Consider the following 14,285-nt stretch of genomic DNA (forward strand, 5'->3'; position numbering starts at 1 on the left):
TATTTACAAAACAGAAATAGACTTATAGACTTGAGAGAATGAACTTATGGTTACCAGGGAGGAAGGTGTGGGGGAGGGATAGGAAGTTAAGAAAAAACGTGCATTCAGTTGGGAGGAAAGATACTCACTTTCTCTCTTCACATTTAGTATCTTTATGAAGGGTTATTTGAAGCTCGATGTACAAAAGAGCAATGTTCCATGAATTAAGGTACTCCTTCATTCATGATGATAATTGTTTTTTCTATGATATTTTTGAAATGCTTAGATAAAAACAAGCATAAACAAAAAGGCCTTTTTGTATGACAGAAAGAAAGCCAATTAGCTACAAAATGCTAAGCAGAAGACAGACTGTGTTAAGATTTCAAAGTAAATTGCAGATTCAAAGGAATCCATGATTTTTTTATATTTTATTGTTTCTTCCCAACTTCTGGATTACAGAGGCACACAACTTCAAGTACTTATCAGGCTCATTATCAATAATGTATTATAATAAAATTAACTAGCTTTTCTTTGGTTCTGACTTGCCTTTCTAAAAACCAACTAGCTTTTAAAGGCATAAGTCATTTTTTCTGTTCATCTTAGTTGTTTTTTAAAAATCTATTGTCTTGAGATTTCCCAAATGGTCTAGTGGTTAAGAATCCACCTTCCAGCAGAGATGACACAGGCATGATCCTTCTGGGAACTAAGATCTCACACACTGCATGTGTACAACTGCTGAGCCTGCATGCTCTAGAGCCTGTGCCCTGCAACCACAGAAGCCTGTGCTCAACTAAAGAAAAGCCCACGTACTACAACAATGACACAGTGCAGTAAAAAAACAAACAAACAAAAAAAAAAAAAACGAGTATAAACCCAGTGAATGCTGAAAATATATAATCAGTTTCTTAATCCAAAACACTTTTTAAAAAAAATCATTACGGGTACTACACAGTATTTATTGGAGATCACTGAGAGAGCCAAGGCTGAGAAAAAATGTTCATTATCCTATTTAAAAAGCAGAATAGTAAAGAAAATAACCACTTATCAACTATCAGAATAACAACTGATTGAAGTGAGACTCATCAGTGTATTTTCTGGGGGGCAGTACTGGGTCGTCATTGCTGTGCGCGTTTTTCTTCCAGTTGCAGCGGGCAGGGACAAGTTCATTGTAGTGCCCGAGCTGCTCACTGCAGTGGCTTCTCTTGTTGCAAAGCATGGGCTCTAGGGCATGTGCGCTTTAGTGGTCGCAGCACATGGGCTCAGTAGTTACAGCTCCCAGGCTATAGAGCCCAGGCTCAACAGTTGTGGTGCACAGGCTTTAACTGCTCTGTGACATGTGGGATTTTCCTGGATTAAGGATTGAACCCATGTCTCCTGCAGGTGCATTCTTATTTCTGAGCCACCAGGGAATCGCAATGGACACTAAAACTAGTAGATGAAACTTAGAAGAAACAGGTATTTGCAGTGTCTTCCCATAAGTTACTTAATAAATCATTTCCAGAGGGAAAACTAGTAATGATACATTGAAGATATTATCTTGTGTATATTACCATGTGCAGAGAGGTAAATATGTTATGATGTTGAAAGCCAGGGTATGTATACATACTTGATTAAAACAAAAAAATACAACATTGTTTGGGGGTCAATAATGTACATATATGTGTCAACTAAAATGAGGATAAAAGAATACATACAGTTGTAAGGTTTCTACATTTTATATTAAGTAATACAATATTAACTCCAAGTGGACTTTGAGAGTTAAGGACTTATTTGTCAAAACAGGTAGAAAAAAAAAAAAAAGCAAGACCCAACTATATACTGTCTACAAGTCATGCATTTTATATATATAAAGGCTATATTAATACTAAGACAGAGATCACCAAAGACAGTGGTACATTTCTTAATGCTAAAAGGGTCAAATTATTCAGGAAGATAAAATACTCAATAGCAAAGTTTTGACTGTTTTTGTAAATAAAATTTTATCAGAACAGAGCCACACACATTTATTTACATACTGTGGATAGCTGCTTTCATGCTGCAGTTGCAGATTTTAGTGGTTTTAAGAGACCAGGCTGCATGTCTCACAAAGTCTAAAATACACTACCTGCCCTGTTACAGAAAATGTTTGCTGATTTCTGCAAAGGAATTAAGTCATAAACAGGACATGTGTTTTATCTAACAGGAGGCAAGTCAAAAGTAAAGTGGTAAATACAATTCATAACTAATAATATTTGAAAAGAGGAAAAGAAAAAAATCAAAGTAAAATAAGGTTTGTGTTTTAGGGAATATACCTTGATTAGAGGTAACAAAAATATAAGAATAAGCCTCAAGCAGAAGTTGAAATTCAGTTATATTTTCATTTAATGAACAGTCCTAGCTCAAGAAAGAACCTCAATATATTTTTAACACAGACAACTAGTTTTTGCAACATACAATAAATGAAACTAAAAGGATACCAATCTGACAAAGTTTCTGTAAAACAGAGCATTAGGTTTTAATGACTTATTTTTTGCCCTGACATTAAATGGGTGACAGTTTAGTATAAACTCCAACCAGCCAAATTTTAAGAAAACTCTATTTGTTCAAGTAACAAATGTAAATGGTTACAAGGAATTGTGTTAATGTATACTTGAATTCAAACTTCACAGCAAAATTCTTAAAGAATATGAACAACTCCAATATGATATATTTATTTACTTACTTGTATTCTCCATCAGGAAATGGACATAAACACATAGGAATCATTTGTAAAACTCTGACTAGAGATTCAAATTTGCTTAAAATAAATATTATTAATATTTTTACAAAAGAAGAACATATACACACATAAACACACACACTTGGTTTTTGATTGAGGTGTATACAGAACCAAAAAGCAAAAAAAAAAAAAAGTATCCAATATACTAAGGTTAAGACAAACAATAGGAATATGAAAGATGCTATAAGAGACAGAAAGACTAGGAAAAAACAGAAATGAAGATGGATGACAATTAGTACTCACCGTTAAATCTGAAATATGGGTTTTTTTTCTTTAGAGAGAAGAGATTAATAGATTAAAACTACTGTATTAAAAAAAAAGGCTGAAAAATACATGCAGTCTCTGCCTACACAGGCTTTTAAGAATAGGCAAATTGAGTGGCTTAAATAAACGCATACTTGCAAGAATAGACTAGATCTGAACTGTGCAGTTGGATTGAAATTAAAGTTACAATCAATTAAAATTAAATAAAATTAAGAATTCAATTCTTCCACTGCACTAGACACATTGTAAGTGCTCATTAACCACACGTGGCTCAAGGCCACAGTACTGTATAGTGCAGACAAAGAACACTTCCATCATCACAAAAATTCTACTGGGTAGCACTGGGCTAGGCTCAGTATCTGGAATAGAATATGCCCCTTAAGGAATGCATAGCAACTTAAAATGTAATATATGACACGATGCTTTTTGAAAAATTTTCACAACTGTACAAAATGCATACAAATATATGAAACTTATTAGTTTGATATTGTTTAGTGTAACTAGTGAATTACAAAAAATGTATTTTCTAAATATAAATCCAGATATACAATGGTTAAAAAACAGAAGTAAATCTAAGTTTACCTAAGTCAAATAGAGATAACAAATAGTGAGGAATACACCAAATAAAATCAATGGTTGTAATAGCATAGCAATAAAATCAACCAAAATACAAATATACAAATTCTTCTTAAAGACTACTTAAAACATTCAATTCAAAATAAAGTACTAAAAAATTCCCTTGTATAAAAGAAATACATGAATGAGGATAAAGTTATGCTTTAAAATTAAATGGCCTAATGTAAAACTATTTAAATAAAAGATGATATATTAAATGAAATTTACTTCAGAATTAACAAATAATGTGGCAAAGGTAGAATCCAAGTTATCTGTATGTTAATAAGAAATTCATAACTGACTGAAAATGATACTGGTGGGTGAACATGTAACATTTTAAAGAATAAAACTAAAGGTATCCATAAATAATTCTTTAAGTTACTACAGGTTTTTATGTGACAATATAGTCACTTAATACAACAGCTATTTTTTAATATTTATACATTATTTCTACAAATATTCACTGTATTTTTTAAAAAATTTAGAACTTACACCATGTATCTTACTACATTTTAAATGCAGTAATAAAGTTATTTTAAATTCACTGAATGGGGGTGAAGGGAGACTCAGATGAAGGTGATCAAAGGGTACACATTTCCAGCTTTAGGTAAGTAAGTACTGAAGATGTAACATACAGCATGATAAAGACAATTTACACTGCTTTCTTTGACTTACATATTAAAGTTGTTAAGAGAGTAAATCCTAAGTTATCTTCACAAGGAAATACAACTTTTCTGTTTCTTTAATGTTGTTTTTATGTAAGACAACGGATGTTCACTAAACCTATTATGGTCATCAGCTCATAAGGCAAATTATTATGTTGTATATCTTAAATTTATACAGTGCTATATGTCAACTATATTTCAATAAAAGGAGAAAGAAAAGTTCACTGATGCCTGATTTTAAAAACCTAATCACAAATGAGAATAAACAAGCAGAAGACAGTGGAAAGCAACTAAGGAAAAGGGGAAAAAAAAAAAAAAACTTGAGAAAAAATAAGGAAGGTTAAGAAGAATATTCTGAAGAACTAAAGTAAGTTTTAAGCAGTAAAATATAGAAACAGGAAGTAAAAATTTAAGACCAAATAAAAACATGTGTCAGATCAGGTTCTTTACTAATAATTAGATAATAATTTGCTCTTTTGGAGTCACAGATTAGCTTTCCTCCCCAACCCTGCCAGTAGATAAACACATAGTGTCTATATACTGAGATTCACAGTTTCTGGATTTATTTTCCCACCACTTAGACTGTGGATCATTGCTATCATATGAGAATGTTTGTTTAACTCCTCTTGCTGAAGTTTTACCAGGGACTCTTTCTCTTCCAAACGACCTTCTAACTGAGCCTTTTGAACTTCCAGGGAGGAAGCCTGAAAAAAGGGGGTGGGAGAGAGAAATTGAAGAAAACAACTTAGCATGTTTTCTCTTCACAGAAACCTGCTTTAAGATGTCCTTATGTTTTATTTGTAAGACAACCATATCAAGGCACATTAATGTAATATGCTTTACTTAACAATTATATGCTAAGTTTAAGATCTGTTAACTGTTAAACAATAGTAAACAAACTGGGAAGACATGATTCAATTTGTCTTTTTAAGCCTGGACTTCTGCAGAAAATACTACATATTTACTATTTAGAATTACTATTAAGATAAACATATTAAAGCTAACTTGTATGCCTCTCCTGTCACTTATATTCTGTAGTTGTTCAGTCTTTTTAATCTTGGTCTGTTCTCATCTTCCTTGTAGTAGATGGTCCAGAAAGCATTATTCATAGCTACCACACTCAGTGAAATTGTTAGTCACTCAGTTGTGTGTGACTCTTTGTGACTCCATGGACTGTAGTCTGCCAGGCTCCTTTGTCCATGGGATTTTCCAGGCAAGAATACTGGAATGGTTAGCCATTCCCTTCTCCAGGGGATCTTCCCGATCCAGGGATTGAACCTGTGTCTCCTACATTGCAGGCAGATTCTTTCCTGTCTGAGCCACCTAAATAGCCCACACTCAAACAATCATAATGTAGAAAGAGCAATGAACTTAGAATATATGCCTACTATTTCACATAGCTATGTGACAACCTTGAGCAAGTAACTTTAAGACTCAGTTTCATTTGTAGGATGAAAATATTTATAAATACTTATATATTAGTATATTTATTAAAGTGAGAAAGATTAAGAAAAATATTTCAGAGTCCTTTGTAAATTATGAAATTTTACATATATACAAACTTCTATTATTATGACCAGCCTTGTAAGCAAAGAGATACGGTTATATATATACAGGCAGCTATCTGTACATGCCATTATGAACTGAGAATCTCCTTCTGTATTCTTTACCCTCTTGAAAGCAGCAAGTGCTGGAACACAGTATACATTTAATCAATGTGTAACAATTTTAGAAAATACAAGTTTTCACACTATGACAGTCCTCGTAACAAACAACTGTCCAATCAATTTGAGCTTCTGGTATCTTCTAAGCAAAATTACTGAAGAAACAGACACTAATTTATACAGATTTACCTTTTTTCACAAAATAAGATTTTATCATTTCATTGCAAATCAGAATGCAGTAGATTCTTACCTTAATGCTCAATTCTTTTCTTATCTGATCTGTTCTATTTAATTCTTTTCTAAGGACACCAATGGTTTCCTCTTTGTCTTCTTTTTCTCGTTGTAAGACTTTAATCTTTTCTTCCTGTACTTTTATTTTTTGTTCTAGGTCTTAAAGCAAATAGTCAGCTTTATACTCAAAGGTCTTAAAACAAACAGTCAGCGTTATACTCAAAGGTCCTACACTGACATTACCCTGAAAAGGTTTAGAAGCTATTATGTTATAAAAGACAATTACAAAGAAAAAAGAAACATCTTGCTACACATAAGTTATATAGCATTTGATGAATTAAAAAAAAAATCACGAAACTTTTCTCCTATGCCAGGATTCTACGGTGGTGGTTTAGTCGCTAAGTTGTGTCCAACTCTTGCGACCCCACAGTAGCCTGCCAGACTTCTCTGGTCCATGAGATTCTCCAGGCAATACTGGAGTAGGTTTTCATTTCCTTCTTTATGGGATCTTCCCAACCCAGGAAGTGAACCCAGGTCTCCTGCGTTGCAGGCAGATTCTTTACCAACTGAGCTACAAGGGAAGTCCAGGATTCTATAGAAAATGTTACCATGTCTTTCCCTCTTCCTCTGTTCTAAATACAACATATAGTACTGAGGGGAAGGATAATCCTTATAGAGTTTAAGGGTTAGAAAAGAAAGGGTAAGAGAAAATTATGAACAATTATATAGGTAGATTTCTGTGCGTTAAGGCAAGTGAGTCAGAACAAAAACATTTTTGTAGATCACTTTAGAGTTACTACCATTGAGAAGCTAGCAACTATAAGTTACCTAGCACTGCCACCTGCTGTTATTTTCTTTTAAAAAAAATTTATTTTAAAAAGGGCAATCATTTCCTATAACTCCTGATTTCAGAAAAAATGTATTGCTTTTTTAGTCTAACTAAACTGCTTTGTGGCAAGAAAAGGAGAACTTTTAAGATATGACTTAAGGATTAAAAAAAATGAGAGAAGTAGAAAATGAAACAGCAAACTAAAAACCACTCATGCTTTGATTTTCTTCCAACATAAGATTTATTAAAATATAGATAATTTATTAAACAAGTTACTTACTTGCTAGCTTACATTCTCTGTCTACTAGTTGGTTCTGTACTTCTTTTCTCTGTTCTTCTTTCTCTATCAATTGGGCAATAGTTCTGAAGTTATAAGACAATACAGAAGAAAACATTAGTGAACCATATAATTTCTTTTTCTCTCCAACAAGTATTTTAAGAAGAAATTTCTAAGACTAGTAATCACTCTTAAAATTCTGCCAAATATGTACTTTATATCTATAAGTAATAATTCTATTAATTTTAGATATAAAAAATAATGTTCTATATATAGGGAATCATTCTTTTTGAAAAATCCAAATAATTAAAATAAAAAACTGTAAATTTTACTTTTCATTTTGCTGCTTGAGTGACTCATTCAGCTTTTTCACAGTCTCAATTTGTTTACTTAGAGAATCACAAGTGACCTGTAAATCTTTGTTCTTCTTTTCAGCAGTTTCATTCCTGAAAAGACAAGGAGATACTTTTAGTAGAGGAAAACACAGAGAAAAAGAAACTGAGTGTCTTCTTTACTACCTCTTCTGACTAAATAGCATATACTGCAGAAGAGGAGGAATGCTATGTGAACAAGCAAGACATAAACAGTTAGGTTAACTGTAAAAGACAATAAAGATATGTTTTGGCTGATGAAGAAGTAAAAAATTACTATGAAATGGAAACATGTGGGACGTTAACTTCATATTTATTGATAAACAGCTTTATTTACAGAATGCTACACTACAAAATTTGCTATTAATATAAAATACATGTCTTTTTCTTTATAGTCAAGCCCAGAAACTGAAACAATTTCTCTTAAAGGATAAGGTATTAAAAACAAAAAAAAAATTAAACTTACACCTATCATCACTAGCCTGTTGGGCATAATACATGTTCAAGGAAAAACATCAAATTAATGAATTAAGTGGTTGAAGATTTTAAGTTTCTCTTGCCTCTTTATAGTTCTGCATCATATAGTCCTGTGCTTATTTTACCTGTAAGGTAAACATATAAAAAATCCTTTCCAAAGTGATATTTTGACACCCAACTATCTTAAGCATAAAATGTCCTTTCAGAGGATAAACAAAACGGGTGCATTGGCCAAATGTGGCCAGCAGAAGTTTTATTTATCCCACAGAGAGTTTGTAAAATTCTGAAATTTGAATGCCTTGAGATATCCCTATCATTACAAACTTTCCCAGCCAGCTTCATTTGTTATCCACCTGCCCCTCAAGGCTGGAGTTTCACTTTCTGGCCCACCCCTCACTATCTGGAACATAAGCAAATCCTAGAAAGCCTATTTTCTCTTGGACCACTGCCTACTTTCTTTTACACTCTAACTGAACACTAATAGTCCACATTATCAGGGCTGCCTCAAACAATCAGACTTAAAGTTGCTGGAGGAGAATATCCTATTTAAAAATCACCATGTCCTCACAAATTTTGTAGATGCTATACATTTCCACCCTTCATTTTTATTGATGGGCAAATAAAATAAGGGCTTCCCAGGTGGCACAGTGGTAAAGAAACTGTGCTTTCTATGCAGGGGCATTGGTTCAATTCCTGGTCAGGGAACTAGATCCTGCATGCTGCACAGTAAGGCCAAAATAAAAAATAAAAAGAAACATTATCTTGCTAAAAAAAAAAAAAGAAGTTAAAAAAATAAAGCACACGGACCTTGTAAAGTTAAATTTTTCTGTATCTCTATATTAATACCAGAGAAAGAAGGACATTTTTTCAAGTCTTAACGTATCTTAAAGTATATATAAAGAAAAACAAGAAACCAGTTAACCAGAGTGTAATTTTTGTTTGGCAGAAGTAAATAACTATTACTGATCTTCCTTATAATTTATAAGTTAAAACTGGCTTAAAAGATAAAAAGTGACAAGGGGGGGAATAATCACTCTCATACTTTGTTAGTGAGTGTATAAATTGGCATTGGCATAGCTTTTCTGAAGGTAAACTGGACAATCAATCAAAAATTTAAAAGCACATACCCTTTAAACCAGCAATTCACCTGTAAGAATTTATCTTCCAGATATAGTCATACATATAAGTAAACTACACTCAAGGACTTTAAAGAGAAATACTGACTACAAATTCCAAGGTGAGTTAAATACTAACATCCAAATTTCTATGCTATTAGGCTGATGATATGACAACTGTTAATATTCAACCACTTTCGATCTGCAGAAATGGCCAATTCATATGGTTCAACCTAGTATGAATTGTGACAACTAAGGTCATTCAACAATTACTTACGCTGTGCCTAACCATGCATCAAGCACTGTTCTAGGCTCTAGAGATCTGTCAGGGAATAAAACAGGTCAAATTTGTCCTTGTGGCGCTAAGATCCCAGATGACTGATGACTGAATAAATGAAACTGGAAAGAGACACTTATATTCTGTTTCCAACTGTGGTACTGAATTTGAGTAAGCGATACTTCATTTCACTATGACATAAGTTTCTTGCTAACTAGTTATCTTATATTAACAGTATTATTAGAACATATGAATGTTCAGAAAAGAACTTTAGGGACAGAGAAGAGAAATGCTGTGTGTTCATTCTAAATTCTAACTTTACACAGGAATTTTTACTTTATTAATTTACCTCTGAAGAAGTTCCATGTAGGATTTTGTCAGAACTTCATGTTCTTCAGCCACAGACTCTAACTTCCTATTATGTTGAAAGAGATGCTCAATATCACTCTGGGCTCTTTCCGATTCAACCTGCTGTGACTTCAGCAACACAGCAAGCTCTTCGTTTTTTCTTTCAACTTCTCTCAACATATTAGCAAGTGTCCGAGCCTAAAAGAAAATGGAATACTTTTCTACTATCATTTATATAATATGCTCAGTTTCTATAATTTAAAAAATTAATGAAATAAATCTGTTTATTGTCAATTATTAGGCCAGTCTAGAGTGAAAGAGGAAAAATTTTCCTCTCGAACATCATCAAGGGTGACAGTGGGGTCATACAATTTTCACACAGTGTGAGAAGTACTCTAAAAAAGGCAGCACGGGGAGGAAGGGTCACCAAAAGTGTGGGCAACAGAAGACCAGAGAAAAGCTTCCTGGGAAATGGAGGAACCTTTTAATAGATTTAATTTATTTAATAGATTTAATAATCTAAAGGATTATTAAAAGAGAAGAGAGGAAAAGGTATTCCAGATACAGAAGAGCAAGTGCAAGGGCAGGAAAACATAGAAGTATGTCAAGTTTCAGAAACTGCAAAGCAATCTAATATATTCATTTAACTGGAAAGAACGCAAAGAAGTGCAAGGAGATGGGGAATGAGAAGTAGTTAAAATCCCTGTGCAGTAAGTTCTTAGGAATTTAAATTCTCTTCTGAGCTAAAAGGTGAGACACTGAAGGATATTCGGTAAAGGAGTATATAAGATCAGAGTACTGCCTCAGGTATGACTGTGAAGGAAAAGCAAAGAGGATGGGTAGATCCAAACACAGCCAGTGACTGTATGTAGAGGATGGATGAGACGAGGGTACTAGACTCAAGTAGGAAGACTAATTAGAGACTGCTGTCATTCATGTGAAAAAATAAAAAGGACCTGGCCTGTGACAAACAGCCATAAGAACAGAGACAAGGCAAAAAGTATTATGTAGAAAGTAGAATCAACTGAACGTGATGAATGAATGACTACAGAAGGTAAACTATGATTTCCAGATTTCTTGTTTGGAAAACTCTAAGAATAGTACAGGGAATACGTAAGAAAGAATACATTTTTTAAAAAGGGAGGGTGATGAGTTCATTACTGGTTCTATTGAGTCTGAAGTATTTGCTGTGTATTTAAATGGAGCTACAGAGAAGATACTTAGTGCTTAAGGAAAAGGATCTGGCTCAGCATAAAAAATTTGGTGAATTAACATTCTGGTAATAAGTAGAAACCATGAATCACCTAAATAAAGGAAAAGGGCTTAGAACATAATCCCACTCAACATATAAAGGATGAGTAGATAAAAAAAGATTTAGGAAAATAATATACATTAAGGTAGAAAAAAGATAACTGTGTAACCAAAATTAAAGGGGAGATAGTCTTAAGACAGAGGAAGTATTTGTGCCAAATGCTAAGGATAACTTACTTCAATCAGAGTAATGAAGGAAAAACTAATATTTTATACATGTTCTATTTATTTATTTTTCTACTAATCAGATGTCTTTATATTGTACACACCTCAGTCTCAGCTTGAGTTCTTTGACAGCGATACTGAGCAATCAGTCTATCAGCCTGTGCAAGGGCTAGAGCTTTTGCTTCTAAGAGATCCTGTAGCCTGCTTTCTTTGGACTGTAAGAAAACATATCGTAAATCTTCATTTGCTGGAAAATATCTCTTAGGGTTTAATTGATATACATAATTAAAATACGGTTGTACTCACAGCTAATGTGGATAGTTTCATCTCATACACATCCATTATGTCAGATAGTCTCACATCATTAATCTGATCCTTTACCTGGTTTTAATAAAGTAAAAAAAATCAGAAATCATTAGCACTCAATTAAAAAAAAAACGAAAACACCTACCAAAACCAAATAATTGAAACTCAATAACAAAGGGAAAAAAAGGATGTCATATGAGGCAGGTCACAAACATTCCATTAACCTGACTATTGCAGAAGAATATCTTGGTGATCTGCTTGTGGGAATTTAAAGTACATTTAAACTGGGGGTGATGGGGGTAGGGGGGTAGGAAGGTAGGCTCGTATGGGAAGACTAAGAGAAAATTTATAGCTGTATTAAAACACTGGAATTTTATGACTGAGTTTTTCCTCTTTCCAAACTTTCCAGAATATTGCTACTTTTTATATTAAATAATGTTTCAATGATCAAATCTCTATCTAAAGTTGCTTAAGTAAATGTTATAATATGAGTTGATATTTAGCAGGTATGTTGTGGCTCAGCTGGTAAAGAATCTACCTGCAATGCAGGAGACCTGGGTTTGATCCCTAGGTTGGGAAGATCCCCTGGAGAAGGGAAAAGCTACCCACTCCAGTATTCTGGCTTAGAGAATTCCATGGACTGTATAGTCCGTGGAGTCACAAAGAGTTGGACATGACTGAGTGACTTTCACTTTCACTTTAGTTGGTATGATCAGGCAGAATCCCACTTTTCATGGCTATTTATCACTCACCACAACTCCAGATTGAAGTTTCTCTATTAATTCCTCAATGTTCAATCCAGGAACTCTATCTTTCAAAAGTGGAGGAGTTAAACATTTTACTGATGTTGGAAAACTGTGATTTAATGACTGCAAAGGCACTCTTCTAGGCATATGTTCTGTTTCCTGTTGTCTATAGGCATTGTTTGCTGCTATACTTTCTCCAAGTCTGAGTGGGAATCAAAATAAAAAAGAGAAATAATTATATGAAAATAGAGCAAAAGGCAGAGTTAGTATAGAACTAAGGACTTATTTAGAATGGGTCTTTTGAGAATTAAGTCTTCAAATATTTCTGAAATAATCTTGGACTCCAACCAGTCCATTCTGAAGGAGATCAGCCCTGGGATTTCTTTGGAAGGAATGATGCTAAAGCTGAAACTCCAGTACTTTGGCCACCTCATGCGAAGAGTTGACTCATTAGAAAAGACTCTGATGCTGGGAGAGATTGGGGGCAAGAGAAGGGGACGACAGAGGATGAGATGGTTGGATGGCATCACTGACTCGATGGACATGAGTCTGAGTGAACTCCGGGAATTGGTGATGGACAGGGAGGCCTGGCATGCTGCGATTCACAGGGTCGCAAAGAGTCGGATACGACTGAGCGACTGATCTGATCTGATCTGATGATGAGGCAGAATTTGGGGAAATACCCAAAATTTGCCAGAGGAAAACTTTTCTACTTGCAACCCTTTACAATGACAACTCCACCTCTGGTTTGGAGCCTCTAGAACTAGTTTGTGAGTATGGATTATTTGTAAAAATTACAGTTATTGTTATTGGTAAGAACATCCTTCTAACCATGGGCAATAACACCTGGCCTTTAGTTTTCCTTTACCCTTTCCTTTTCTCACTCAATATTATTCTTACCAACCTTACCACCATTCTGCCCCTGCTTCTGAAAATATCATCTCAATGGTTGAAACTGATGAGTACAGTAGATAATTCTGTCTGGCCATTATCCTACCTTCTTTAACGACAGAATTTTTCTTTAGGAATCCTTCCCATGGTAAATGACCCAGATCTAGTCAATGAAAGCAATACTCAGATTTAGTAATCAAACAGCTGCGAAGGAAAAGCTCTTTCTATGGAGAAACTAAATTGGTAGGATGTAAGCTTAGTACAGAAGCTACTGCATTAAACAGAGGTGTTGAGACAGGTATAGCATCTGAATAATAAATTTAATCACCTGAATGGATCTAGCTGTTTTCTAAATAAGTGTACATCTGGTCTTCTGATTTGTTCGAAAGTTTTTTTTATTTGAAGAATTACTATTACAATGAAATCAATTCACTAATTTTCCAATTTGTCCATACTGAAGACTATTAAAGAAACTGGCAGGATATTCTAGTACCATACAAGATATACTGCAAATGATTATAACTCACACTAATGCAGGAAAATCTGGGAGTGGAGAAGCTTCCAATAATATTCCCAATCCAGACTGCACTTGTTCTCTATTATCTGATGTTAAAGCAAAAGCCAAGGGAGTAATCAGGCGAGGATCCTATGCAAATCAGAAACCAGAAAACAAAAAGTCAGGTCTTTCAGAGTAAGGTGAATAAATAGACCTAAATCATAAAAAATTCTAGGCAAATTCTAAAATTTCTATCTGATGTCTGAATGCATTTATTAGTCTTTACCTAATGTTAGTTTAAAAAACTCTGGCAAAAGTTTTGAATGCTTTTACTGTGCCTGAGAAAATCATGTCTTAAATGTTTTGATTTATTTAAAATATCATCTACAACTGATTGATGTTTTGAGTTTCTGTTTTCTTTTTCTAGCTATCATTTAAAAGAAAAACTGGCTAGAAGAAAAATGGTAAATCATTTCCAAATTAAAGTAAAAAAATAAAAT

General features: G+C 33.8%; 1 protein-coding gene across 1 annotated transcript in view; it reads right to left on the minus strand.

The window, feature by feature from the left end:
- Positions 1–392: 392 nt before the first annotated feature.
- Positions 393–14,285, minus strand: part of CIP2A (cellular inhibitor of PP2A) — a 30,940-nt gene continuing 17,047 nt past the window's right edge. Inside the window, exons 13-21 of the mRNA XM_070787488.1 lie at positions 13,817–13,935; positions 12,405–12,600; positions 11,653–11,727; positions 11,451–11,561; positions 9,872–10,068; positions 7,615–7,728; positions 7,286–7,368; positions 6,196–6,335; positions 393–4,985 (exon numbers count right to left, since the gene is read on the minus strand). Coding sequence (XP_070643589.1) covers positions 4,815–4,985; positions 6,196–6,335; positions 7,286–7,368; positions 7,615–7,728; positions 9,872–10,068; positions 11,451–11,561; positions 11,653–11,727; positions 12,405–12,600; positions 13,817–13,935 — 1,206 coding nt within the window. The 3' untranslated portion in view covers positions 393–4,814. The remainder of the gene's footprint in view (positions 4,986–6,195; positions 6,336–7,285; positions 7,369–7,614; positions 7,729–9,871; positions 10,069–11,450; positions 11,562–11,652; positions 11,728–12,404; positions 12,601–13,816; positions 13,936–14,285) is intronic.

This window comes from Bos indicus, chromosome 1 (genome assembly GCF_029378745.1).
Source record: "Bos indicus isolate NIAB-ARS_2022 breed Sahiwal x Tharparkar chromosome 1, NIAB-ARS_B.indTharparkar_mat_pri_1.0, whole genome shotgun sequence".
Lineage (NCBI taxonomy): Eukaryota > Metazoa > Chordata > Mammalia > Artiodactyla > Bovidae > Bos > Bos indicus.